General features: G+C 38.3%; 1 protein-coding gene across 1 annotated transcript in view; it reads right to left on the reverse strand.

Annotated features, from left to right (window-relative positions):
* LOC146462365 (dynein axonemal heavy chain 3-like) overlaps positions 1 to 27,178 on the reverse strand; it is a 90,528-nt gene that overhangs the window by 43,750 nt on the left and 19,600 nt on the right. Inside the window, exons 17-45 of the mRNA XM_085085703.1 lie at positions 26,594 to 26,717; positions 25,789 to 25,855; positions 25,608 to 25,694; positions 25,199 to 25,343; positions 22,785 to 22,996; positions 21,610 to 21,701; positions 20,877 to 20,991; positions 19,427 to 19,543; positions 17,953 to 18,006; positions 17,572 to 17,697; positions 16,169 to 16,305; positions 15,388 to 15,589; positions 14,285 to 14,416; positions 13,019 to 13,093; positions 12,556 to 12,670; positions 11,171 to 11,369; positions 10,033 to 10,141; positions 9,173 to 9,292; positions 7,811 to 7,981; positions 7,185 to 7,276; positions 6,287 to 6,488; positions 5,594 to 5,746; positions 5,272 to 5,349; positions 4,363 to 4,416; positions 3,324 to 3,542; positions 2,324 to 2,455; positions 1,402 to 1,516; positions 646 to 791; positions 1 to 113 (exon numbers count right to left, since the gene is read on the reverse strand). The exon at positions 1 to 113 is cut by the window's left edge and continues 49 nt beyond it. Coding sequence (XP_084941829.1) covers positions 1 to 113; positions 646 to 791; positions 1,402 to 1,516; positions 2,324 to 2,455; positions 3,324 to 3,542; positions 4,363 to 4,416; positions 5,272 to 5,349; positions 5,594 to 5,746; positions 6,287 to 6,488; positions 7,185 to 7,276; positions 7,811 to 7,981; positions 9,173 to 9,292; positions 10,033 to 10,141; positions 11,171 to 11,369; positions 12,556 to 12,670; positions 13,019 to 13,093; positions 14,285 to 14,416; positions 15,388 to 15,589; positions 16,169 to 16,305; positions 17,572 to 17,697; positions 17,953 to 18,006; positions 19,427 to 19,543; positions 20,877 to 20,991; positions 21,610 to 21,701; positions 22,785 to 22,996; positions 25,199 to 25,343; positions 25,608 to 25,694; positions 25,789 to 25,855; positions 26,594 to 26,717 — 3,703 coding nt within the window. The remainder of the gene's footprint in view (positions 114 to 645; positions 792 to 1,401; positions 1,517 to 2,323; positions 2,456 to 3,323; positions 3,543 to 4,362; positions 4,417 to 5,271; positions 5,350 to 5,593; positions 5,747 to 6,286; positions 6,489 to 7,184; positions 7,277 to 7,810; positions 7,982 to 9,172; positions 9,293 to 10,032; positions 10,142 to 11,170; positions 11,370 to 12,555; positions 12,671 to 13,018; positions 13,094 to 14,284; positions 14,417 to 15,387; positions 15,590 to 16,168; positions 16,306 to 17,571; positions 17,698 to 17,952; positions 18,007 to 19,426; positions 19,544 to 20,876; positions 20,992 to 21,609; positions 21,702 to 22,784; positions 22,997 to 25,198; positions 25,344 to 25,607; positions 25,695 to 25,788; positions 25,856 to 26,593; positions 26,718 to 27,178) is intronic.

The raw sequence follows: 27,178 nt of genomic DNA on the forward strand, positions 1-27,178 counted from the left end.
CTAATCAACAGCCTGAAAAACGCGTCAAACTTCTTCCGGCTGTCTCCGTTTATTGTGCCACCAATGGACCACACCAAGGCGAAAATAAACAGGCACTGAAGCCAGTTGGTGATCTGCAAAGAGACAAAGAGAAAGTTGAATAATCCAAAAACATCGACAAATTTACAGACTGACTTAATGTCACTGCTAACAGTTAAAAATGGTGAAGGTAACGGCAATAAAACCGATCCAATGAGAATGTTCATAACAAATAATTTTGATAAATGAAACTTCTTTTTCGTTAAAACTTTACAAACTAAATTTTACGCCGACTAAGATTAAAAGTACCAAGAAATATCAGGAAAGAAGGATGATACAACAGCATTCAGTAGCAGCTTGTAAAAAAGTATTGAACGAAACTATCCAAATTCGTTTATAATTAAATGCATTTCCATCCGCTGTCACTATTAATCACAATTATAAAGAACTTTGTAAAGTACAAAACTCATTAGCAAACCCGCTTCCTTTGGTTCTCTAACTTCAATTTTTCATTTCATTTTCTGAGTGCACAAAAACAGTGTCCCTTAAACAGCTATATTGTGATGCAAGAACCGTTTGATCATGTGACCATGGTGTCTGATTGTGACGTGTTTATGGCGTACACACCTGTGAGCTAGACATCCTGTCAGGGCCTTCTGCATGCTCTTGCGCAGCAATCTCGTCCAACAAACACGTGTACAGATTCATGAACGAATTCACGAGATGCATGTCTGAGGTCTGAATAAAGAACCTGCACTCATGGCGGAGAAAATCTGTAACGAAAAGAGACATTGTCTTCTACAAAATATCAACAAAAAAAGAATTGAGAATGATGTTTTATTCAATGAATGACACAGGCATACTCGGAATGCTCCTATCAGGAGTCGAACCTAAGAACTTCCAATTACTAGTTCGGATGCTCTACCACTGAGCTACAGGAGACTCGAAGGAGCTAAGAATTACTATAAGGTTGTCAAGGTAACGATCCCAAATGTACGGAAACCCCGGACTAAAGCGATAAAATTCGACGGTTGTCAGTAAATACCGAAAGTAACCAACCCCTGATAGTAAGGATGCGCCTAAAGTAAAGCTCAGTGTTAACCTTAGCTGCAGACTTTATATAGACCGTCAGAGCATAGTTAATCGAGGGACTCGTTATGAAACCTTGTCATGACAACAATGGTACTGCAATTTATGTTGGAAGGGCTGCGACCGTGCACAATCTTTTGCTTTAATGTTTACACTACAGTTGAATATCTTAACAGGAACATTCTTCTGACCAGCTGCTCCAACAACATCCGCGACTATTTTCGTTCTGGTTTTACGACACCCAGATAAAAACCACCTACAGTAAAAAGCAATAATTGATTAACTGTAACTTACGCAGACATGGCTGCACGAGCCACATAAATAGAGCACGGATGGTTTCCACGTGCTCAGCGTTCAGACACTTGGGAAGTGTGTTCATGTAAGACTCCATCAAAGGCTCCCAACCAAGCTAAACAAAAAGAACGGAAGAAAGAGGACAGGTTAGAAGAACGCACAGACGCACATATGACTTCATCCTCCTGTCTAGCGATAGCTCCAAGCCGCTTGCCATCAAAACTTCCAGTTGAAGTGGTCGAAATTCAAATAGACGCACGAAAAAACCAGAAATTTTCAGGACAATGAATGGACTACCTTCAGAAGTACCGCTCTTTTTCCGTTCGAACGAAATCACTATTCCATTTGTACCAACTATCCATTCTATTTTGTTTGCTTCCTGTGCCATCACGTAATTCTTTAGATGTGCTAATGAGAATGTAAATTTGGAACTAAAAACGAGGTTTTCTTCTGGCCCGAAAACAGCCTTCCCATTTGGCACGAAAAGTTTCCGCAATCATAGACCGACAATTTTGGCTGAATGGAAAACGACCCACGTTTACGGAGAAAACAAACATTAGCAAAATACTGAAGTACAAACAGCCCCACATGATAATTGCCCAACAGCTTTCATTTTCCAGCCACTTAGCAGATTACATTGCTATTTGTAAATCTTTCTAATTAGGAAGATTAACTCACAGCGTCACGTGATCACCATTTTCCCGCCATTTTCCACGGTTGGTCAGTGGCTGTCACTGTTAACTGTCTTCTCTGATTTTCCATGTTTCTTTTGCTACTCTTGAAACAACCCGTAAAATAGTCCCTACACTTCCAGCGACACGCCTTGGAGATCACTTTCCTCTCGCACAGTTTTGGTGCTAGGCGCCGCAAGCGTAATACGCGAGGTAAATACATCTCTCCATTAAATGTACAGACTTCTTACCTGGTGCGGTTCAAGATAGATCATACCACATCGACTGACTGTGGCAGGAGAAGCTTGTTCCAAATCTGCCGGCTCAAATATCAAACTCTGCCTGTTGTTCATTTGGATGATTTCACCGCTCATCAAACACAACTGAGAAAAAAAATAACACGAACGTTATAGGTTATAAAAATACAAGAAAGAGTTGTTTGGATTGCAATACAATGCACCAGGTTGAAATGACAAATTTTCATTCCTTAAGAGAAATTGTTATTCTGTTTGTTTTATGGACTTCTGTGGTGTATGGCTTGTGTTCTTGGGCTCAAGAAAACAAGCAGTACAATCACTGAAAACCGTAACATTTTATTGTTTATATATATATATAAGTTATACACAAGCTATAAAATGTGACTAAAAGAAAGCGGAATGTAAATGGTTGGAAAAAAGACGAGGTGAAAAGGCCCAGCATGAAATTTAACCTGCATTTCACTGTACGAAACTTGTCGCGACATGGAATTCCTTAATGAAATTACATGTTCCAGATTACGAGCATTTTAAGAAGATAACACAGCACGTAATTTTTTTTTAAGAAAATTATCATGATTGACGATGGTAAGGGGTGTGTGACAAGTTACTTTTATCTCATTTAATTTTATTTGCCATACTTAAGACATAGACGTTACACAAACAAAGACAAAGCAAAATAATTTTGAAAAATAATAGTAAAAAAATGGAGAACACGATGGTAACGAGGAGGCCTAAACGAAACTATAAAGTTTATATAAAACAAGGCCTCCTCAAAACATAGATGATTTAATCTCAAATTAAAGTAATGGCATCGAACACTGAAATGACACTGATAAAAAATGTATAATAATCATGGAAAATCAAGGGTCATTGCATAGCTAATAACCTTACACAAGAGTAGAGGACAGAGGGAGTACCAACTCATATCACCCCTCATAAAAGTAGCTTTTACCAACCCCACCCCACCTCCCTGACACTCCTTTTTTGGACTCACTTTCTTGTTGTCGTCCAACACAGTGTTCATGTTTTCAATCCACACAGCGTCCACAGGCCCATCAAACAACAGCCACTTCCGGTCCTCTGTAGTCGAGGACGCCTGCTCTCTGAAGGAGTTGGCCAGCACACCATCTGACCACTCGTGGGAGACTGGGTCGAAGCAGCCATACAGCTCACCCATGCTGATTGACTTGGGGTTGATGATCTTGTAAATCACCTTAAAGATTTGATAAGAGAAAGTTATCATAGGAGTAAAACAAAGATAAATGAAATGCACTGTTTATAGTAGAGGTGTACTACTTATAATTAGCTACTCAAAGCCAGTTTATAGGCACTCCACCCAAATATCAAACCAGAAACAGATATAACCGGTTCAAAAACACATGAATAATTCATAAGCCCATTGACCTATCAAATGGTCGATAAAACATCACGTGCAGTGGTTTTAAAACCCGATAGAACCTCCTCCTTATTAGTATCCGGTGTTTAATGTTTTTCTGGTATGCTAATTCCCAACGTTCACAAAAGCGTCCTTGTTATGAACTCTCTTGACACACGCTTTTCCAGGAATGTTGTTGAAGCCGTTCAAAAAACTCGCAGCACGTATTGTATCGAGTCCAAAACCACTCAGCTGCGCCTCGTGGTTTTAAATGCCGATAAAACACTGCTGCTCGCGTTTTAAACATTACTTGAAAATCGTGTCTGATAGGAGGCAGACTCGCTGGTCTGGCTATTTAGAAGCGTGGCCGAGGAGTTGCAGTCTGCTGTCTGGTATCCTGACCATTTAGCCACATGCTTCCTCCTAAAACAACTGGACACTGTTGTGTTGGCATCATCGAAGGACATCAAAGGCGACAGGGACTTGAAATTCATATATCTCAAGTTCAGCGTTATCTATCACGCAGTAAACCAAAATGGTGATCACGTGGTCATTTTTTGAAACCACAAAGACATGACAACTGTTGGTGATTGAAGCGATGAAATTTAACTGCTTTGAAGCAATTATATTGTAAAAGAACATTTAAAGCTTTGGGTACCTTTTGGTGTGGATATCCTGCTTTATTAAGATCTGACATAGAATCTGCAAGAACCTAAACAGGAGAAGGGCATTGGTCAGGAATCAATCTGATATTTATTAAAAATTAAACGTACAACTCAAACAATTAACAACTGCTTTTTAAGATTCAGTATACCAGAGGCCATTAGCACAATAAGTAAATGAACCCCATCCGTAAGTCTTCAACTTCAACTTTCAACTTTATTAGGTGTTCGTATAAATTAACATGTACAATTTCTTGGCGCCGCAGGTAGCAAAGCTAATCTAGGCGGGCCTGGATGATAAAAAGAAAGAATGACTTTAACTGCTAAGTAAGAAGGCAGACTGAGCCATAATATCAAAGATACAAGAATGAGGAAAGGTTTTTGGGAGGACTAAAATAATTCAAATACCTTTTTTGAGCGCTTTAAAGGCAACACAGAAACATGAAATAGGGTAGGAAGGAAAGGAATGACAAAACGGTAATATACAACCAGGACAGTTGTGATTTGACTGTTGTTACTAGAGATTCAAAATCGTCATACACGTCTTCAGACTCTAGGATGTCAAATAGTACAATTTTGATTTTCTTTCTGAATAGCGATTTGGGTAATACACGGAAGACTACTATGTTACTTGCCAGCGGATTTTTCGGAAGTGTAGTGCTCCATACCTACCAGGATTTAACCCAATTTCTTTAAAACACATAATCTAAGGGCGCTTCTTGAACAACACGTAAACCACAGTATTAGAAGAGCCCATCTAAGTGAGTAACTAATGTAAGACCATATTGTTTTTGATGTGCTGACAAATGTATAAGCTGTTTCTTGACATTGTGAGAAAAAAAAAACAGATACTGTAGGAAGAGGAAAACAAGAAAAGAAACGAAAAAAAAAACATTGCAATTCACCTTGTAAGCCATTGTCTTTCCTCCCAATGGATCTCCAACAATCATAAAACCGTGTCTGACGATCATCATTTCATAAACCTGCAGTCGATAATCAACAAAAACACAAACATGAGTTGGAAATAAGGAAAATAATGTACGTCATGATTACGTTCAGCAAAGTTGTTTTGTGCTAACTGAAGAATAAATAAGGAAAAAGAAGAAGAAGATATTTTTATTTAAAACGGGGTAATTCCTTCAGTTGGCTTCGGCCGCGCCTCGTGGTTTTAAATGCCGATAAAACACTGCTGCTCGTGTTTTAAACAATACTTAAACCCAAACATACCTGAATGATCTTCTTCAGGAACCACTTTGTTGGCTGTAAGTTACGTATCTTGCAGTTTTCTCGCAGAGCATCCATAAGCACACCGTAATCAGGACTGGGCCAACTGGTGCCAGGAAACAAATCCGAAATGATTCCCTCAAACAAAGGAACATCCTGCAAAAATGAAAACAAAAAATTTAAAATGAAATTTTTTACACGTCAAAGTTCAACATATTCGAATAGTCAGACCTTGGACAAGACCGAAAGTTTGATTAATTGTTAGGGTTACGTACTATATCATAGCGAGAAATTTATGTATAATTATTACATATACTTTTCGTAATTTGTCACAGGTAATACAGGCAATTCTTCTTCAAACAAAAGCGGGCATTGAAAACATTTTCAATATTGTGATATTTGTACAAAGGTTTCTTTGCAACAAGAATTGTGAAGCATTGAACATCACATCCAAACAGCTATACTAGCATCGTGGATGAATCTTTCATTCTCGAAATCTTACATAATGTACTAGTTGTTTTCATTTTGTTTGGTGGTAACATTTGTGAACCACTTTTGAGTTTTCTCGGAAATTTTAAAAGACTGAAGTCTTATTGGCAGATGGTGGTAAAGTAATAGAAATAGAAAAATGTTTGGCAGTTACTAATAATACAAGTCCAATACAATCAAGAAATAACAACAGGTTTAAATTGTTACCTGCGCCAAAAATTTGGCAAGGTTGACTTCAAGCACGGCTCTTAACATAAGTTCGCCTTCATCGTCGTCAGGGTAACGAAGCTTGAGATTCCCAGCAGCCGTCAGTACAGATTTGACCGCTCTCATACCATAATCATAATGGGACTGGGACGAGAGCTGCTCGGAGCACAACTGGTATGTTGCTACAATCTTCTGCGCCAAGCTGTTGAGTAACACAAACAATTTTACTTGTTGAAAATTTGTTTTTTCGTTGAACATGAAAACCTGTCCTACCCTTGCCATTTGTTGTCAATCAAACAACAAAGTTAAAACAGCTCACAAAGAACACGCGTATTTTCTGCCGTAATTACGGAAGAAATTTCTCTCTAATCTTCTCCCCAGTCATTAGCATTAGTATAGTCGGATGGACTTAGCGGAAGTCTATTTGTAACTACTTAACGGGAAGTCAGCCAATACAACTATGAATATGCCTTGTTCTTTTGTCCACTCATGACCACGCGATCCATGATAGAGAGACATCCAAGATTGCACTTTAATTTTATTTAATTGCGTTCGACGGAGAAAGAACGCACTCCTTATTGCGTTTGGAGTCGAGATTGTATGGGACAATCAACGAATGAATGGATGGATCTTGGGACGCGTATCTGGCATTCACCGCAGATTTTGTAGGGGCGCATGACATCATCACTAACTACGGAAAGGAGAGAGAGCCTGGAATCGAGATCATCGAACGCATTCCCTAATCTTTGATTATTACTGGTTCTGAGAAAATTTGTAGTGCATTTGAGAAATTAAGAAATTAGCACCAGCTCTTATTTCCTGCTGTGAGGTTTCACTGATAAGAAAAAAAGAGCTAATCTAATTGATAATGAGAATAAAAAACTTCTTTTGTGATTACCTTCTTGCATCTAAGAATCCCATGGAATAGAGAGAGATCTCACTGATCAAAGCATAATCAGGAACCATCATCGCTACAGTACGGAACAGCACCTATAGATAAATGACAGAAAGATAAAGCATGATTACGCAAAGAGCAAATAACAGACGGCGATTTGCAGAAGCTTAACTCTACAACCTTGACAAAGGAAACCTGCACGTAACGACCTGATTTCCAAAAGCAATCAAGATTGTGGCTAATTAGAAAATTTTAGATTTTAATACGCCTGATTACGTTTTTGCTTCACACTGAACACGAAGGTTAAAATTCGTAAGGAATTTTATTCTAACGATTAGCTTTCAAAATGAGTTTACAAACTAGCTCACGTTTTTCATTTGATAGTCTAGAAATAGTGACAAACCTTGTTAAAATGAAAGTAAAAAATACTGCATTCGTGATCACATCGCTTCTACGGTTGTCAAAAAACGTATGCAACATAACTTGCCACAAATAATCTTCCATTGAGCCAATCTTCAGTGAAGCCACAATAATTTGGTAATTTACTCGCTTCTTTTTGGTGTTGTATTTGGTCGAACATTACCAGATAAAATCAAAATTATGTTTTAATTACAAAACAACAAATTTACCTTAAGGTTATCAGGTAATTCCTGTCGCCCGGCATAACCAGGATTCATGGTGATGAACATTGTGCAGGTGGGATTGAGGACAAGTTCTGTTCCTTCAAAGATAAACTTCAGCTTCCTGTCTGCGATGGCCTTCTGAATTGTATGAATCTGTTGTGCTACCACAGACAACACCTGTCAAAAGAACATGGCACTCTTAGTACACAATCGTTTGAGGCCCTTACCATTCTGCTTACTGGAAAAACCGAATACATAGAATATCAATTCTAAAACCTAACGAAATTCTATCAATTTCGAAGTTAAGCAAACACGTTTCCAAAGCAACGCAGCTCTGTATAATAATAATAATAATAATAATAATAATAATAATAATAATAATAATAATAACAATAACAATAACAATAACAATAACAATAACAATAACAATAACAATAATAATAATAATAATAATAATAATAATAATAATATTAAGAGAATCATCTTGACGCTGTAACAATTATCCAAAGCACTTAATATTAAAAGACAAAAATATTTTTAACAATAGATAAATAGTCATTTCAGCTATGCACATGTTTAGTAAGAAGACGAGTCTTAGTTAAAGGTTTAAAAGTACTCAATGAATCTGCTGAGCGAATACGACTAGGCAATGACTTCCAAAGTCTTGGGGCGGCTGTTTGAAATGCTCGCTCCTCGTAACTCTTGGGGGCTGTTTACATGGAGGGAGGAGGATTCTAGCACCAGGAAGATCCGAGAAGGCGGCAAAACTTTTCGTTTGCTTTACATGCAGAAATTTCGGCCGAAGTGGTTACCAAGTGGACAAGGAAAAGAAGAATAACTGTCGGCCTTGAACAGCTGAACGCCCGGCTGCCGCCATGTTTGTTCATTTGTCCCTAGTACTAGGATCTTCGGATCGAAAGTACAGTTTACATGGTGCTAGGATCTTCCTTTCTCTCAGCTAGGAAGATCCTAGCGCCTAGGGCCAAGTACAACTTTTTGCATGTAAACTGAATAGAGAAAACTTATGGCGCTAGGATGATTCGCCCTCTAGGATCTTCCTAATGCTAGGATCTTCCTCCCTCCATGTAAACAGCCCCTTAGTATTAGATGGTGGTACAACGAAAAAGTTCTGCAGTGCTGATCTCAAGGAACGTCCAGGATTATAACTGCATAAAACTTCCTTTGCATATTAAGGTGCTTGGTCATTCAAATCCTCGAAGGTCTTCAAAAGAATCTTAAGAATCCTATTCTGAGCAAACATAAAATCTTTCCCTAAAGACGAACATTAAAAAACCTACAAACTTTCCCGAAATACTTAGATGCAATCAAGCCCTATACATCTTTTATGAAGGAGTATGTAACACACACCTCCAGTTCAATTCTGTTAAACTCATCAAAACAGGCCCAGCATCCTGCTTGAGCTAATCCTTTGAAGAACTTTCCCATTGCCTTGTAGTCCAGTCCATCTGAACAGTTGAAAACCACGCACTGAAAATTAGAAGCGATAAAATGTATAACAATCCTGGGACAAAAACACCCTGTGTCAAAACACTGCCACATGGCAAAAATGAAGACCAATTTTTACATTGAGGTACTAAAGCAGCGTTTCTTTTTTACTGCATAAAATGGGTACTTATTGAAACCTAGTAACCATAACTTATTGTTCTTTAAGGCTACAACCAGTTGCAAAAATGTTGATACACTTTGTGCCAAAAATGGCTTTACTTACTTAAATGGATCGCAAATAGCAAATTTGTCATAGAATAACAATTAGCCCCCATCTCCCCGTTTCAGTGTTGTTCATCTAAGTTTCGTACGTCATATTGCTTAGCTAGCAACATTGGAAAGGGGGGGAGGGGAGGGGGAAAAGATTTCGCGCAATAGCGCGGTGAAGAGTTGTCTCTCGTTAAGGTAGGATGTCTCAACTACTTTTGCAACTGGTTGTATCTACACATTAAAAAGTTTTTAGTAGTTTTGACTTGTTCGAATCGAGTGTAAAAGGTGGATAACGTTTCCAAGAACTTGTTCAAAACTGGAACGCCTCTTTGATGCATACAAGAGAACATAAAACTTGTCAAATGGAGACTGCACACGATGACTCGAATAAATGCTATTGAGCAGTACTTTTCTGCAATGCTGTCTGCTCCTCAATACGTTCTACAAATAAGCCTTGATATTTACATTTCCAGCATTCAACCTGAATTCCAATACTGACAGGGTAAACAAACCTGTTTCGCCACAGCTTTGGCCAGATCTTTACTAGTCTCGGTTTTTCCTGTCCCAGCAGGTCCTTCAGGAGCTCCACCGAGGTTTAGCTTAATGGCCCCCATCAAAGTTCTGAAATCACAAATCAACAGAAAGTGATACAGCAACTGAAAAAAACTGTGGAAATATAACAGTTACCTATTACCAAATTATTGCGTGCGTAGTAAGGATGCGAAAAGACATTAGCGTAGGTTGACCCAAAACGAGATGGTGAGACAAATCACCAGATTTGCTGGAGGGATGTCACCGACGACCACTCTGGGTGAAAAATATGACGCAGCTACAGGTGTTGGCAGTCTGTATCGGTTGTTAGTTTCTCGCCTTCCCTTACTTTTAGTGGTTCCGCGCTCTATAAAACAAACAACTGTTTAAATGCACGCGCTTATAAATGACGAATTTATTACAGATGATGAATTTTACTGCAAGATAAAGGTACGAAAAAATCGTAAACAGGTTGTAAAAGAACGACAAAAACATCAGAGTAATTTAGAATAGCCTTTTCGGAAACGGCAAACGTGAGATTCGCGTTTATGTTTTCTTAAAAAAATGAGTATATAGATTAGAAATACGCAATTAAATTCGCCATTTAACCTGCGCATTATCATCATCATCATCATCATTTATTTATTTGCCTTAATAAAAATAGAAGAAATGATCGCATTTACAATAATGGCGAGGAGACCTCAAGAAACCACCAGGCTTATAAGAGAGGCCACCTCGGCTGTCATTAATAAGTAGAAAATATGGTGCTGTGTAAGTGCGGCTTGGTCAATTCATGATGTTATAGATAAAAACTGCAACATTTTTTTTCCTTAAAGATGAAAAAACTTGATGATGAAGTAATTCGGCGCGACCTGCACCGTTTGCAATGTCTTAAATGGCTGGTTGAAAGGGCAAAACAATCAACAAAAGAATAATGTTCCCAGCCCCCCCCCCCCCCCCCAAAAAAAAAAAAAAAAACAATGCAGCTGCAGGTTATCAGGGTCCAGTGAAAATAGATCTTTTGAAAGGTGCAGGTCTACTGGTGCATTTAGACAGTTGTTCGTCTAAGAATGGCACCAATGAAAGTAAGGATAGCCGTTTTCTCTTGACTGGACGAACCTGTAACATCTGTCCGTGAGAGGTGTGATGACGAGCCGACCACTGTTGCCCAGGTATTCATATCCATAGTCAATACTGGTGGTGATCATGCGCACTATTGTCTTCTTCTCTTCAAAGTAGTATCTGAGTTGTGACAGCCACTGAAAGTCATTGGTGCTGTTTACACCATCCTTACACATCTTTGCGACTACATCACGAGCTGGCAAGATAAGAACAGCGAATGTCTAAACTGTCTTGTCTTTTGTTTTGTGCTACTTAGTTAGTTGCACGTTATACGCCAGTTAGCTGCACGTGGCAGCGACCAACTCGAAAGCCTAAGCTCCTTTGGTCACTGCGCACATTTCACCTTTGATGATTTATGTAATTTAATGTAGTTATCTTTATGTTACTTTTGTGATGTATCTTAATTTCCTTTTGTAGTAAACTATTGAAATAGTGCATAAATTAAAAAAAATCTGAAAAAAATCTAAAATCTGAAATCTGAATCTTCTTTTCTACTCTGCCAGAATCACAGGTATAAAAATGATACACAGAAAAACCTAAATATCAACATTCAGGTGCAGGAAATTGCAAGTGTTTATTTTTTTTTTCATCACCTTTAACAGAATGTCTAAAATATCTGGACTATACTGTATATTTGAAAAACGAGGGGTCTATTTTTAGAAAACTCCCCGAATATTTTGGGGCTACGAAGTACATTTTTTTTAATTCGTGTTTTTAACAGTTAGTGACAACTTTTTAATACAATCTAGGTAGTTTTTTTCTGGAAACTTTTTAAGTTAACCATTCAGCTTTTACAACCAATAACAATTGAATTTCTGTTTACGAAACCTGTTTGCATAAGATAATTATTTCGGCTTGAAATGTTTTTGACGGTGACTTTGCTCTAAATTCAGCTTTTAAGTTAGCTTTTAAAAAAAACATCTTCAAAGCATACAAGGAATCTGAGGATGACTCTTACTGTTGGAAGAACACTAATCAGCTTACAAACGATCGGCTCCAGTACAGTACAGTGCTATTTAACAAATCGACGGCAATTTTCTATGGTCTATACTCTTATAGACCATAAAATGACGTCAAAAAATGTTCAAAACTCAAGTGGAACCACGAGTCGCAGGTGAGTGGTTTCACTGCCAAGTTTCGGACATTATATGGCGTCATTTTATGGTCTATAAAAGTATAGACCATAGAAAACTGCCGTCGATTTGTTTTTTACAATAACATGGAAAAAGTACGAGCGGAATTGACTATTTTTTTTGTTGAGAAAGCGCGCGCGATACATCTGACATCATTTTTATTGTCTGTACTATTATAGAGAATAGCTACAAGCCAATCAGCGCGCGGGAAATTGGACAGTTATTGTAAAATTAAAAATTCATAATTACCATGAACATCAATCACAGTCAGTGCTCCAAGTGAGATCCTGATTCCAGGATCCAGTTTTCCTCGGACAAGAGAAACAATGGTCTCAATCTGGGAATTGGATTTTTCCAAATAATTCTGCAAACGAAAACACACAAAAAAGAGAGGCAGTGCTTTTGCATGACTACCATAAGGCGTGCATGTAGTAGTTATCAGCCAAAGGAATCACTCTGACCAATCACACCAAACTTAAAAAACACTATCATCCAATCAGAACTCGAAGCAATGGTGTCACACCCGTGCGGGGAAACGTGTGCGAACAAGTCACGGTTGGTTTGGTTCGAATTCTGATTGGTTGACAAAGCGGGTTTTTTAAACCAATCACATAGCGTAGTAAAGGAAACTGAAGGAAACACGAAATTACTTTCGACAATCTACTTATGGAGGGTGCCTCCTTATGAAGTATGAACGGTGAAATTGTTTTACCTTCAAGCCATCTTTCTCACGTATTGCTTGTGACACTTCTGCAGTCCAAAATATGCCACTACAAGCTAAAATAATCTGAAGAAAAAAGAATACAAAGTGAACATAAATCATGTTAAACACTCTTAAAGGGGAAGTATCACGCACATTTGCTGTTATTTCAAAACCCAAAAATGTTTGTCTGTCAGCAGAAACAAAGAATTAATTGTCAAGTTTGTTATAAATTATCTCCCCAGTGCAATAAAACTGACGATTAGTGCTTCTGGCCAGAGACAGAGTAGGTTGGAATGGATTGAAACTTGAAAAATATTAGGCTAATGTTTTTCAAGTTCTCGCATTTTTGTTTCCAAAATGTGCTAAAACAGATCATGAGTTGTTCCTTTCAAGAATGGAGTTGATTTCTTTCCTCTTGTCATTCTAGAATTATTTGGCTGCTGATTAAAGGTCTTATTTCATCATTTTTAACAAAAGATACCAAAAACCCCATGATATTTCCCCTTTAAGCACATAAAAACCAAACCCGACCAATAATTTAGAAGAGTTGCAAAAGATGTTTTCCACAGTAGAGTGGGGTAGGGACGGTAGCAGGAGAAGGGAGGGAGTTACTCCGAATTTTAGTGGGGTGTGCCGTCCTGGGCCCAGTTGTTCGAAAACCGATTAACGCTAATCCACGATTAAAAGTTAACCGAGGTTTTCAGCTCGCTCGCTTAAAATGTTTTTAAAATCTAATTTTAAGCCAATGGTAAAGAAAAGTCAAAACTCAGGGACAGAAATCTTTTTGAAAAATCTTTATTATTTAGTGATTAAACTCGAATCAAAATTCTCATTAATCCAGGATTAGCTTAATCTAAACGCCTTCCCTATTTCAGACCAAAATATGTAATTTTTCAATACCTTTTTTAGACCTGGCCGCTGAAATTCATACTTGCTTTCAGACTTGAGACCAAATTGGTTAAAATCTATACCGATTTTCAGAACAAAACGGCTCAAAAAACATAACCTTTGGGGTGACAAATACGTTTAGATTAGGGGTGCGTTCGATGATCTCAATCCCAGACTCTCTCTCCTTTGCCAAGTTAGTGATGATGTCATCCGCCCCCCGCAAAACCTGCTCGGGATGCCAGATACGCGTCCCAAGATCCATTCATTCGTTGATCGACTGTCCTACACAACCTCGACTCCAATCTGTATTAGGAGTGCGTTCTTTCTACGTCGAACGCAATAAGGGATTACCCCGCCCCAGGCAGCAGAAGAAGTAGTAGACCTTACCTGTCCAGGCCACTCTTGGACCCACTTGCCCCGGGGAGTCTGATAATAAACATTCACGGCATCATCTGTTACTTTCTTCAAACTGTTGATCATGACCTCTTCAACTTGAATCAGCCATTTCTCAACCATGCCCTGGAAAACAAATCTACATCAGTGAACATTAAAAATATTTCAGATGTTCAAATTTAGGATAAATGGAAACGTACGAAAATGAACCTCTGAAAACAATCCATATGACGACCTTTTGCAGTGCAGACACGACTTGAGAGTAATTTTAGATTTAAACAAGCTTCATTGAAAAGAAAATAGATCCCCTATTAGCTTTTGCTATTTGCAGGTAGAGCTGGGCCACACAATATTTGGAGTAAATTAATAAAGATTGTTGTTTCCTTTTTCTGAGTGACTGACTGAAGAAGACAGTTTCACTGACTGAAGAAGACATCATACTCATTCATTCATCAGGCTTAAAATATACCATCACATTTATTTCATAGCGCATATACCACACATCGACATTCAAATCCTAGCAGTAGGCAGATTGTTTGTCCCATGAACCTAGTTTAATGGCCTTAGCTCCCACGAGTCTCCTGTAGCTCAGTGGTAGAGCATCTGAACTAGTAATCGGAAGGTCTTAGGTTCGACTACTGATAGGAGCACTCGGATTTCTTTTTTTCCGAGCATGCCTGTGTCACTTTCTAGAATACATCATTCTCATTCATTCACCAGGCTTGAAATATACCATCACATTTATTTCATATACCACACGTCCGATATTCAAATCCTAGCAGTGTGCAGGATGTTTGTCCCATGAACCTAGTTTAATGACCTTAGCTCCCACGAGTCTCCTGTAGCTCAGTAGTAGAACATCCTAACTAGTAATCGGAAGGTCTTCGGTTGGACACGTGCTGGGAGAACTCGGTTTTCCTTTTCCCGAGTATGCCTGTATCACTGACTGAAAAACACATCATCCGGGCTCAGATTGTTGTTGTTATTTGAATGAGTAGTGCTAACACGATGTTACATTAACGTACCGACACTGTGAAGATATGAATGACCTAGATAAAACTGATGGTAGTGATAGATTTTAAAGTGACATGAGTTACCTTAGCTTTGGCAGGGATGATTTTACTGCTAAATGGCACTGTTTCATTCTCTGCGCTGATCATCCCAACCACCTCTTGGTCCTCAGTGAACTCAAGTCTTGCGATTCCTTCAAAGCACTTCTTCAGATGCGGCTGAACTCGCAAAGGGTCTTTGGTTTCTGACAGAATCTCTAGTAACTCGTCATTTGACAAGAAGAAAAACCTGCGCGAGAAAGAGTCAATAACACAAACCCATTAGCGTTCTAAATACAGAACCCTGGTATTTTGAACTATGTGGTGGGCACATTTAAAAAGAAAAACATAAAAATGAACAGCAGTACAGAAAAGTATTGTCAAAAAACGTTACACCAGAAGGTCTCAGTAGCATTCATTTTAAGTTCGTCCTGGAGAATTTCATTCACAAATACGAACGTTAGAACATTACATGATACAATGTTTGGCTTACACGTAAAAGGTGTGAAAGGCATACAACATCTTCAGTGAGAAAGTTCTAGGCAAAAATGTTTATAAAAAGCGTCAAAATTATGGGTATTATCCCGAAGAAATTCTACTGCTTTTTGAAGCTAAAAGGAAGACAAATGGCCGTGCAATATGTTCGATTTCATGCATAAACAATTTTACTACTTTATGAGGTGTAAAAGAAGAAAAAGTACGAGCATAAAAAAACTACTGTTATGTTCTACTAGTTGTGCATCACTAAATGGATACAGAAGATACAGAAATACTTGAAGAAAAGCTGGTACATCGAGAGAGAAGAGGAGAGGAAGTGAGACGTATTTACCTGGGAAAGAAGAGTTGCTTCTTCTCCAGATAAGCATTAAGTCCCTTTTGAATTTCCTCCAGCAGTTGATTGGATTCATTTAGCCTTCCCAACATGTTAGGCTGGGCCGTCGCGATAAGAACTTGTGTGTCTTTCACCTAAAAACAAGTATTTTAAGTCGGTTTCTTCCATTAAGGAGGACGTACGGATTTGAAAGTCAACATTTAAAACTAGGTGGAATCTATGTTGCAGAACATACAATAGAAGGGTTTCTTGAAAAAGAGGCAAATATCGCTTTTTTTGGCCAAAAAGTGAGAAAAAGGCGTTTTAACCTGCAGTTCGGATTCTGTGCGCTTAAGGACGGTGCCTTCTTTTGTTCCTGCGCATACGTTCTGTGCATCTCGAAATACTCGGTTTTCCTATGGGTGGTGTCTACTAATACAGGGATATTTTTGCGTGGTTTGAAAATACGCGGAGAAAGCAGAACTTATCAAGTGGTCTTGGTATCCGAAAAGAAAATTGGGGGTAGCCATGCATTTTTCAGAGATAATAAAGCTTCAATATGGAAAAAAATTCCATTTATTGCTTTGTTTTTTACTGCTTTTTTGAATTATTATCTCTGACAAATGCGTGGTTACCCCCCTTTTTTTCTGAATTCCAATATCCCTTGCTAAGATGCGCTTTTCGCGAATAGTCATAAGCCGCACAAAAATATTCGGCTGTATTAGTAGGCACCGTCCTTAATGCCAGAACGTTTTAATTTTTTTAACCCAGACTAATTTACTAGGAAATTTCCCCCTCCTTTGAATGTAGTGGTAGTTTAATGTGATCAAATCCTTCGAAACTCAACCCTCAGGAAAATGAAAACATGGATCCACTTTTAACGAACAAAACCCGCAGTACATGCTAAAACTGGACAAGTTTGGAGTTTTTCTCTGACTTTTTGGCCAAAAAAAGCAACATACGTCCCTTTCGCAGCGCACCCTTCAACTCTGCAACATAACAACCATCAACAAATCATGGATAGTCAAACTTGCAGATACCTTAGACAAGTTAAAAGCAAACAAGATTAGTTCTCTCATCTAGACTCAAATTAAGTTCTACCATTGCTGAGGAAACAATAGGTTCGAATGTCAGTATTTTGCCAAACATAACCGCATTATCATAAAACATTTGAATTTGAGGGTCAAGTTTACAGTATCAGCATACCGAAGTCTGTCACCAAAGCCTTGTGCTTGGCACTTAGGTGAAACAACAACAACAACAGACAAATGGAGGTCCTTGCAAGCTTCTATAAACGCTGCAGATCACAAGAGTAAACTCCTTCCCTCCTTCAGCCCAGCTAGACTCGTAATTTGAACTAAACTTTGAGTCTGTGAATGAAAGTCTACAGAGTAATCATTGAAATGAATGTTAGTACTTACTGCTTCACTCATGATGTCCTTCCAGTAACTGTCCACTATTCCAAACTTGCGCCCTTCTTCTGGCATCTGTGCCATGATATCCTCCGAGCTGAAAATGGGCTCCAGGTAAAGCCATGTTGCTTGGCACTACAACAAAGAAAAACACAGATTTTCCTGTGAAGGTATTCTACTATAACATTACTATACAGAATACATTAATTCTTTTTTTCATTCATGTACAGTTCTGTCTCCCTAAGTGAACTGGATATTGTTTGGCAAAGCAGTGAGAACAAAACTGCAACATTAAAAAGTAGTCTAACATCTTTGCCAAAGTTATTCGTATAACTAATCAAAAGCATGGCGTACTACGTAAAACTTGACATTTAAACTTCAAACACAAACCTTAAGCCACGAATCAATGATGTCCTGCATCTCGATTAACCTTTCACACCATTCCTGTAACAGTTTAACGAAATAGCGTATAATTAAAAGTAAAGCGAGAAATGTTTATAGAGTGTGTGCACGGCAGCCATGTTGGAGGACTAAAACAATAGAAGATATTTGCATAAAAATAGAATATATTTCCCAAAGGAAAATCATTGTATTGTTTCGGTCCTCCAACATGGCTGTCGTGCACACACTCTATAGTACCAACTTTGTGGATAGCTTTGTTTATACCAATACCTAAAGGATATGAGAAGCAAATCTAAATGACAAAAGTAGAAAAAACGTCAACACACTTTAGCTTTCAAAATGGACAGGAATGGGATAAAAAGTCCTTCAAATGGATTCAAAAGTTCCATATTTCGTACAGAATAAGACTGTGAATTTGGCCATCTTTAAAAGGCGAATATTTCTTTGTGCTCAATATTCTGTTTGACTTGTGATTTGTCGGCTGAGGCTAAATTTAACCATAATTAATTTATGGTGATTGGGAAATAAAGCGAAATATACTCGAAACACAACAGCTAACAACAACAACAACGTATTTATAAATTCAGATTACATAAAGGGCTTGTCCCGCAAATAGCCACAAAGCTAGTCGAGGCGGGACAAGACGAGTATGAGAACATAATTGAAAAAAAATTACAGTAAATTACAAACACGCTGGAAAACAGAAAAAAAATTTACTTTACATAATAGCGCAAATTTAGATAAGGCTATGCATCAAAATTAAAGTAAATTATATGTAACTTTTTTGTTATCATTAATATTACATAGAAAAGAGATGAAGAGGGAAAAGGAGAACCAGACTATACTGGCAAAGAGAAGGATATGGATGATCAGTTTTTCATCTGGTCAATTATCGTTTCCACTTCAATATAGGAGTCTACGGTTTCAAGTGTATCAAATAACTTTCCAAAAATCTTTTTTCCAACTTTTTTTCCAAAAAAACTTTTTTCAAATAACTTTGTTATATCAAATAACACCTGTTGGGAAGATGGCATTAATTAAACCAACCGTCCACCGCTTGAAACGCTATTAGTAACTATGTCGTACAAAACTTATAGTTGATCATTTCAGTCAAACAAAACTCTAAAAACTCATTTTGTATAATTGCATCCTTTGATATCACAAGATATGCTGCCTGCATGTCTGCAACATTCCATTCTAGTCTGACAATAACAAGTTGTCAGACAGTTAACAAATTCAAAGTGTTCCTGTAAATATAACTAAGAATAGTTTCATAATTCAAACATTAACCTGCATAATGCAATCATTTTACTGCTGCGAAAAAGTTGAAGTGTCAAAAAAATTAACATAAAGTCTTGGATAATGAGAGGAACGCTTGGAGTATTTTGGCTGTGAACAAGTGGTTGTACTTGTAACGAAGACCTGTATTGTAAAATGAAGACCTCATTCATCGTCAACAAACCTTGATGTCTGCCTCAAAGGGTTTAACGAATGGAGACCCACTCATGGTCTGCGCCTTGACAATGTGATCATCAAGTAACAACTGGATGTCATCCACAGCAGACAGGATAGACACACCCTGACAAGCAAACACAGCATTAAACAAGAAGTTCCGCTATTAAAGGGCAAGCCCCTCCTTCCTTTCACTCCTTTGTGGGTGTGATATGCAAATTAGACGCCGTCCAGTCGAACAAGTTGTTAACTCGTGAAAGCCTCCTCTGAAAATACATGCCTCAAAATTTTATAATATTACCACAGCAATAGAACACATCGGTTTCTTATTCGGTTAACAGGGTTTATTCCGAGAAATAAGCCAATTTCGTCAGTAAGGGTCGTAGGAAAAGTCACGTTGTCTATCAGTTGTTTCCGCTCTGATGGTTGATTGACAACTGAAGGTGAAAATGGCCAGGCCAGGCCCTTTTATACCGAAATTTCCTGTTTTAAAAATGGTATAATAATTGGAGAACAATTTGCCACAAAGTAGCCAACGAAAGCTGGAAAGGGGGTCTTCTCTTGCAGGCTACCACAACGGCAAAAAAAAAAAATTATGCCCAAGAGTATTGCTGTTTCGAAAAGATTCAATGAAATAACCCTAGAGAGAGAAGTTGTGAATACTGAACCATATCATTCCCATTTATCGTTCATCCCGTTCTGAACTATTTGACCGACAAACTAAGGTAGAAAGAAAACTCAAATGATGGATCAGTGAATTAACTCTGCAGTGTATGTTTAAGTGCTAAAGTGAACCCATGAATTTCCCACTGAGCGTTAGCCATAGTAAGGAAATGGGAGACCGCACGTGACAAAGTAAAAAATCTTTGATCTTGGCAGGAATCGAACCTCCGGATTTGATCAACCGACTAGCAACGGTTGGTGAAATCTGGAAGTTTGATCCCTGCCAAGGGAATTCCACCTGGGTTTGATCTCTGCTGCAGTTCTGCGTACTGTGCCATTGTCACATGATAAAGGTGATCACGCTGACAACTTTTTGACAATGTTTGGATGGCTTACTCCAAAATGGAGTAACATTGAGAAGCAGAGCTCTTAACTATCGGAATATAAATGGTAACTTGACAACCCCGCCTAACACCTTTCTTGCATCTGATTGGTCAGTTGGACCGCAAACCCACGAGAAAGTTGTCAGTTGGTTGTCACAAATCCTGCAACGTGGCAAGGATATCGCGCACACCACTGTATAGAGTGTTTTCACTTGACGTCACGGAGACCATGTTGGTGTCCCAAAATAAAAGAAATGGCGGCCATGCTGGTGTCCCAAACTAAACCTCTGGGAATTGAACTCTATTTTTATGCAAATACTTTCTTTTGTTTCAGTAAACCAATATGGCCGGTAGTCACGTGAATGAAAACATTCTATAAAATACTCAACTCGAGTCCATATCAACCGCACTTACTGTGTCTCTGTAGGGAATGAACTCAAAGTACATGTCCTTCCATTCAACCTTCATCTTCTCCATAGCTTTTTCAAGGCCAAATTCCTTGCTAGCAGCACCGCTTATCTCATCAAGTCTAAAACAAAGTATATTAACGTGTTCATAATCGAGAGATTTAGAATCGCGTTTACTGCAAACGGCAAACGTGAGATTCGCGTTTATGCTTTCTTGAAGAAACGAGTACATAGATGAGAATAGTGCAGAACAATTCTGACCTTTGATGCTAACGCAAGACTACTCAATTTTACTGAAAAACTGAAAACATTAAGCGGCAAACGTAGCGTCATTTCTACGGTTTGCCTTAGACATAAATATAAATCTCTCTATGTTATCAAAAGCGAGCTAATACGATGGATGCTCAATGCTACCAAAACCAGGTGGGGCAAATGCAAATGCCCACGTATTTATCTGACATTTCTGTAAACGAGAACACAGACAATATCGCTTTATAAGCTTTTAATGCCCTTTCTCGTCATTAACTAATGCCCTAGTGGACTCACCACAGCATCTTCAACGTAGATTAAAATAAGGGCGACAGGGGAAAATGGCAATGTTAGAATTTTAATGGTCAAAAAATCTGTTTGGAATGAATGCACAACTTTTTAAGGCTGTTGATTATGACCTTCAGTAAAGGTGCTTGTACTGTAAATCAAGCACTGAATTCCGATAACATAACACAGGTTACATTCCTTACTTTTCTGTAAACTTGTGAAGGTTATACTCCAGCATGTTACAGAGGGATGTTGATGGCTCAGGTTTGATGTCAAATCCAACCACTTCACCCATCTGCAATAAACACAGAGTTCATCAAATTATAAACTGATAACCAGCGATTGTTATAAACTCTCTTTATTAGTGTTTTAGCAATCTCCACCTCGTCCTTAACTTGAGGTACTGTTGGATAAGAACATTAATATTGTCATACAGCTAAAGTTGCCATGCAATGTCACTGCCAGCGAAGTTCCATGGATGCACCTGCGCAGAGTAAATGTGCAATGCTACTTTAGAGCAGTTTTCAATTGACTGTTGAAAGTAATTTGGTAACTGCTTTGCTATGCTCTGGGATTGGTGTGTAAAACTCGCGCCACTTTTTCAACCAATGAGAAGCAAAACCAAAACCAATCATGAAGTTGTTCCCACGCGTTTTCCTGTGCTTAGAGCCGGTAACATGTATTTGCAACGCGTTCTGATTGGTTCATTGCGTTGTATACATCTCTCATGATTGGCCAGAGTGATAACTTTGGTTTTGCTTTGCTACGCTCTGGGATTGGTTCGTGAAACTCGTGCCACTTTTTCAACCAATGAGAAGCAGAACCAAAACCAATCGTGAACTTCTTTCAACGCGTTTTCTCACGCTTAGAGCCGGTTAAATGTATTTGCTACGAGTTCTGATTGGTTCATTGTGCTTTTTACATCTCTCATGATTGGCCAGAGTGATAAGTTTGGTTTTGGTTTTACGATACTCAATTCAAATGAAAACCGCTCTATTGAAAGAAGTGACAAAAGAGCGTGTTCCATGCAGTTTGTTCTGTATCTTACAACTGCATGTTCAGAGTAAATCTGCTAAGTTACATTATTGAAAGAAGTGACAAAAGAGAGTGTTCTGTGCAGTTTCTTCTATATCTTACAACTGCATGTTCAGAGTAAATCTGCTATGTTACATTATTGAAAGAATTGGCAAAAGATAGTATTCCGTGCAAAATTTCTTCTGTATCATACATTGAAATGCATTCCACTAAACGTCACAAATAGTAGCATTGCTGGAGAACCTTGAATCTCTCACATCAAACATATCCAAAAACCAAGCTAAATTAAATCAATAGGTAGCAACGGCTTGTGGCCCATCATGTGGATATGTATTTTGTCTACCTGTTCCCAATGCCGTTCCCTTAGTCCTGGGTTGCAAATAATTTGCAACAGAGGAATGTGAACTTTGAACTTATCAATCTTGCTCTTGACACTGTCAGCCACTCGGCGTGGCCCTGGAGCATCGCCGAATGTTTTGGTGAGTTTCAACACTGTTCTGTACATGCTGCCAATTTCTTCTTCAACTTCTTCCGAGTTAATGTCAGTAAACGGACCTATTAAAATAAAACAGGAACAAATGGTAATGTATTTATATACCGCACATATATCACTTATTCTCACAGCGGATTATTCTTCTGTGGGGTGAGATCTGATGCCTGCAGTTTGTGCCAAGGAAACAAACCCCTTTAATTCAACGCCTTTCAATAATATTATTTACTCAATCAGTCTGAAGCCCCTCAGTTGCAAGCAAACGTGGACAAGAAAAGTACAAGTTGTTGCTTCCATGCTACACAACATTACCTTCCATTTCAAACATTTTAAAGGCCAGCACTGTTTGAACTGGAAGTACATTTGTATTTGCCGATGAATGTGTTGTGGTTCAGTTTTTTTCATGTTTAAATTTATTTTCCATTGTTTCAAACTCATTAACCTACATTACCATACCCAAGAACAATAGGAAGATAAAAATTTACATCAGGGATAAATTTTTACCACAACAGATACACTTAAGGTTACCGGATACCTTCGAGAGCCGTTTTTTGTTTGCCCAAAAAAAATTGAGGCCAAATTAAACATTACTAGTCTCGCTTCATTTTCAAAAAAAAATTATAACAAATCTTGAGGCGTGCGCGAATTATCAACAAGAAAGGTTTTTTCAAATGAAATTCTATCAGTCGCCAGAGTGCTATAAGGCAATTAAAACGTGTCAGCGTCAGGGCTTCCCGTGATGTTTTTCGCGGTAAAACATCTGGAGTCGTTCATTTCATGTCACCTCTCTTCCTTTTGTTTACGTTTGCAACTTGTGATTTATTCACACCTAGTTTTCGCTTGTGTTCGTTTTGCGTACCGTGTATGGCGAAAAATAAGAAAGAAAAGAGTCCGTGGTTAAAAACTAAGAAGAAAACTGGTCCTAAGAAAAAGAAGAAGAAAGTTTCAGATAAAAAACTAAGAAGAAAACTGGTCCTAAGAAAAAGAAGAAGAAAATTTCAGATGGAAGATGGCGAAAAAACAGTGGAAAAACTCGTCCCGAAGCCGCATAAGCGCGTAGCACATAAGCCCAGGTACAATAATCGATGTATCGAGTTCTTTAAGGCCCTTTCCCTCCCCACATATTGCGCTCAACGCTGGCCTCCAGATTGCGGGTGAAAATATCTCCATCAAACCTGCAAAGCAGAAAAACTCAGATATTGAACTGCAAGCTTGCGACGGCAATTTATTCGCATGGATAATGCTATATATAAATAGTCCTTCAACGTAACCCAGTGACCTCATTTCTGCCTGCAGCTGTTCTTTCGGATGGATGGGGCTCACCGTCGAGGCCTCTGCAGTTTTTATTTCCTTTTCTTCGAAGAATTTTTTCTGCCCGGCATTTCGCAAGGAAATCCGAGATATTCTGACTAATAATAGAACTGCAGTCACGCACTCAACTATTTTCCGGCGCGACACCAGTAATCTCAGGGGACTCAGCAGTAGGTCTCCTGTAATTCTATTGGCTTTCGACGTCGGCGGCATCCACAGTGTTGAAATATGGCGCAGCAAGGGGGTAAAATGTTTGTAAACCTTTAGAAGCGAAAAAAACCTACTTCGTTTTTACGCGAGTGTGCCCTCTTTAAAGCAATTTATAGGGTACAAGGATTTGACGGATTGCCTTGAAATTTGGCCCGAAGATTCCCAAGACGCCGAGCAAAAAAACTGTGAGAGGGATTTCCGTTTTGTAAAATTGATCTCCCGCAATGGCCTTTGTCGTAAAACGTACCGGTGAAATTTTGGTCATCAAAATTGACAGTAAAATTGCGAAGCAACCAATAGGAATATCGAAAAAGCCTCACACAGTTTTGAAGATTAATGCCTTGTGATTGATATGATGCAGTGGTTTTGATTCTGCGGTCGAATTCCATACCCGATAAATTCGCTCAAAGAGACATCAGTCGTTTTGGGCTTTGGGACGCACTCCCCTTACGGCTAGAAAAAATCAAAGCGAAATAATTTTTGCCGGATAGTACATTTCATTAGCTTTTTACTGACATATAGTTTATGTTTATTGCATTTAAGACAGCGCGCAAATAGTTTTTTTCGCCAAGGACACCCGCGAAGGTATCCGGTAACCTTAAAAGCCGTTATCAAAATTGGATGTTTAATGTTGCCTTCTGTCCAAATCGTTTCAACTTTGACTTCAACAAATTATTTTTGTGCAGTAAGACTGTTCTTTTAGCCATCAAGAAGTATTAAAAGAAGTAAGCATTTCAATCCCATACCATTCAGCCAGGCTTCGTGTTTGTTATGGAACGTTAGCGCTGTTCTCCACAGTTTGTCATAAGGTTCTTTGTAGGCAATCATGGTTTGAAGTATTGGGAACTGTGTAGCCTCAAACTCCAACAACTCCTCTTCTGTATTAACTTGCTGTAAAGCAAAGAAAAACGATATCCAAATTCTATGACCCCAAAAAATTTTTCTAATTTCCATTACTTTTCCAAGGCTGGAATGCAAATTTCAAATTCCATGACTTTCCATGACCGTGTAGACCCTGACTCACGGGAGCTTAAAAGAGGAGATACATACACTACTGTATGTAAACCCAACAAGTCTGCTTGATTTCAAAGGAAGCAAATGGTTAAATTCAAATTCATAAAGAAATAGCAGATGAGAAATTTCTATCAAACATACAATTAGTTCTTCTTGTGCATTCTTCAGTGCCTCTTCAAGTTCATCGAGTTTCTCAACATTCTTTTTCATCTCGTCTGCTGCCATAATCTAAATTGAAAACAAATGCACATTTAAGATTTGTAAAGAATATCAAATGAGAAAAAATATTTACGACTGAAATGCCCATGTACATGTATTTTACCTCCTTTTTCCTGAAGGCCTCAACCTCTTTGTTATATCCATTAAGTTTATCTTCAAATGCCTTGACCCTGAAACAAATTGATTACCCAACAAGCATTAAAGCTTTAAACATTGTACAAGTCAGGTCACAGCGCTGTGCCACATTGCACCTCAAATCGCACTGCACAGTACTGATGGTATTGTAAAATGTGCAATTAGCACAAATTAAATGGTCTTTTGTGTGCAGAGATGTGGGCTTCCTATGAACACAACACAAGCAATGTAGATGTGACTTAAACATGACTGCAAGAATTTCTGACTGTGTTTGCTATATTTTTATTCATCATAACAATAATCATCATATTTGCAGGGTTTGTTCTAGAAAGTAGGATTACTGAAAATTAAAACAATATTGGTGTATGACAATTTGAACAAGCATGGCTAACATGTAGACTTCACCATGGATAGCTATGTTTCTATCACAAGAAATTTGACAAATTGATCGAATTTGTGAACATGGTTATATTTGAATGTAAATATATCAAACATATTTTTTGAACTGCAGATGAATGATCAAATAGAAGAAAGATCCTTTGGCAAGATCTTTTCAAACGATCTTTTCGCAACTGCTTATGTTGCATACAAACTGCGAGGATCTTTCTTCTATTTGATGGTTATATAGTTAAGGTCATTCTGTACTTGATAGCCTGAAAACGTTGCAAGACAAAATTAATCTTACAGCTGCAGTGTCGTACACGGAGAATAAATCACTAATAAACAAAACTGCCAACACCAAAACTAATGACAAAATTGAAAATTTCCCTCACTTTCTCTTGACTTCATCCATGGCCAGATCCTTCCTGTGTCCAATTCGGTTCCTGCTGAGCTCAAAGATTTTCTGAATGTGTTCAGGCCAGTGAAACACAGTGCTGTTCAACTTCAGGTCCTCATCTAAAGAGCAGTGAATTAGCAGTTTTTATTACAGTGTTGTGCATCACACTTTTTCCGATTAAACATTTCTTAATTAGCTCTTGGCATATTTAACACCTTTTCGGTGGCTTTCCTACTTGTGAAGTTCAAATGGCTCAATCAAAAGCAAGAATTTGGAGGAAGTGGCATCGGTAAGTTTCATAATTTTGCTCACGACTCTGCCTTCTGCAGTTGAGACAAAACCCATCAGAATGTTGTCAGAAAGATGTCAAAAAATTGTAAAGTGGCAGCGGTACCCCTAGCACGCCTATGATTTAAATAAGTGAAATATTATCAATGACTAAAAGCTTTTAAAAGCCACAAATACATGTAAGAAACAGAGATTGCCAGATGCTAAAGACAGGGATGTAAGTGTTGGAATGAGGTAATTAATAAGTGAAATGTTCAACCATCACTCAGAAAGATGTCGTATTGGATTGTCA

Source organism: Pavona decussata, unplaced genomic scaffold, assembly GCF_977016875.1.
Source record: "Pavona decussata unplaced genomic scaffold, jaPavDecu1.1 SCAFFOLD_189, whole genome shotgun sequence".
NCBI lineage: Eukaryota > Metazoa > Cnidaria > Anthozoa > Scleractinia > Agariciidae > Pavona > Pavona decussata.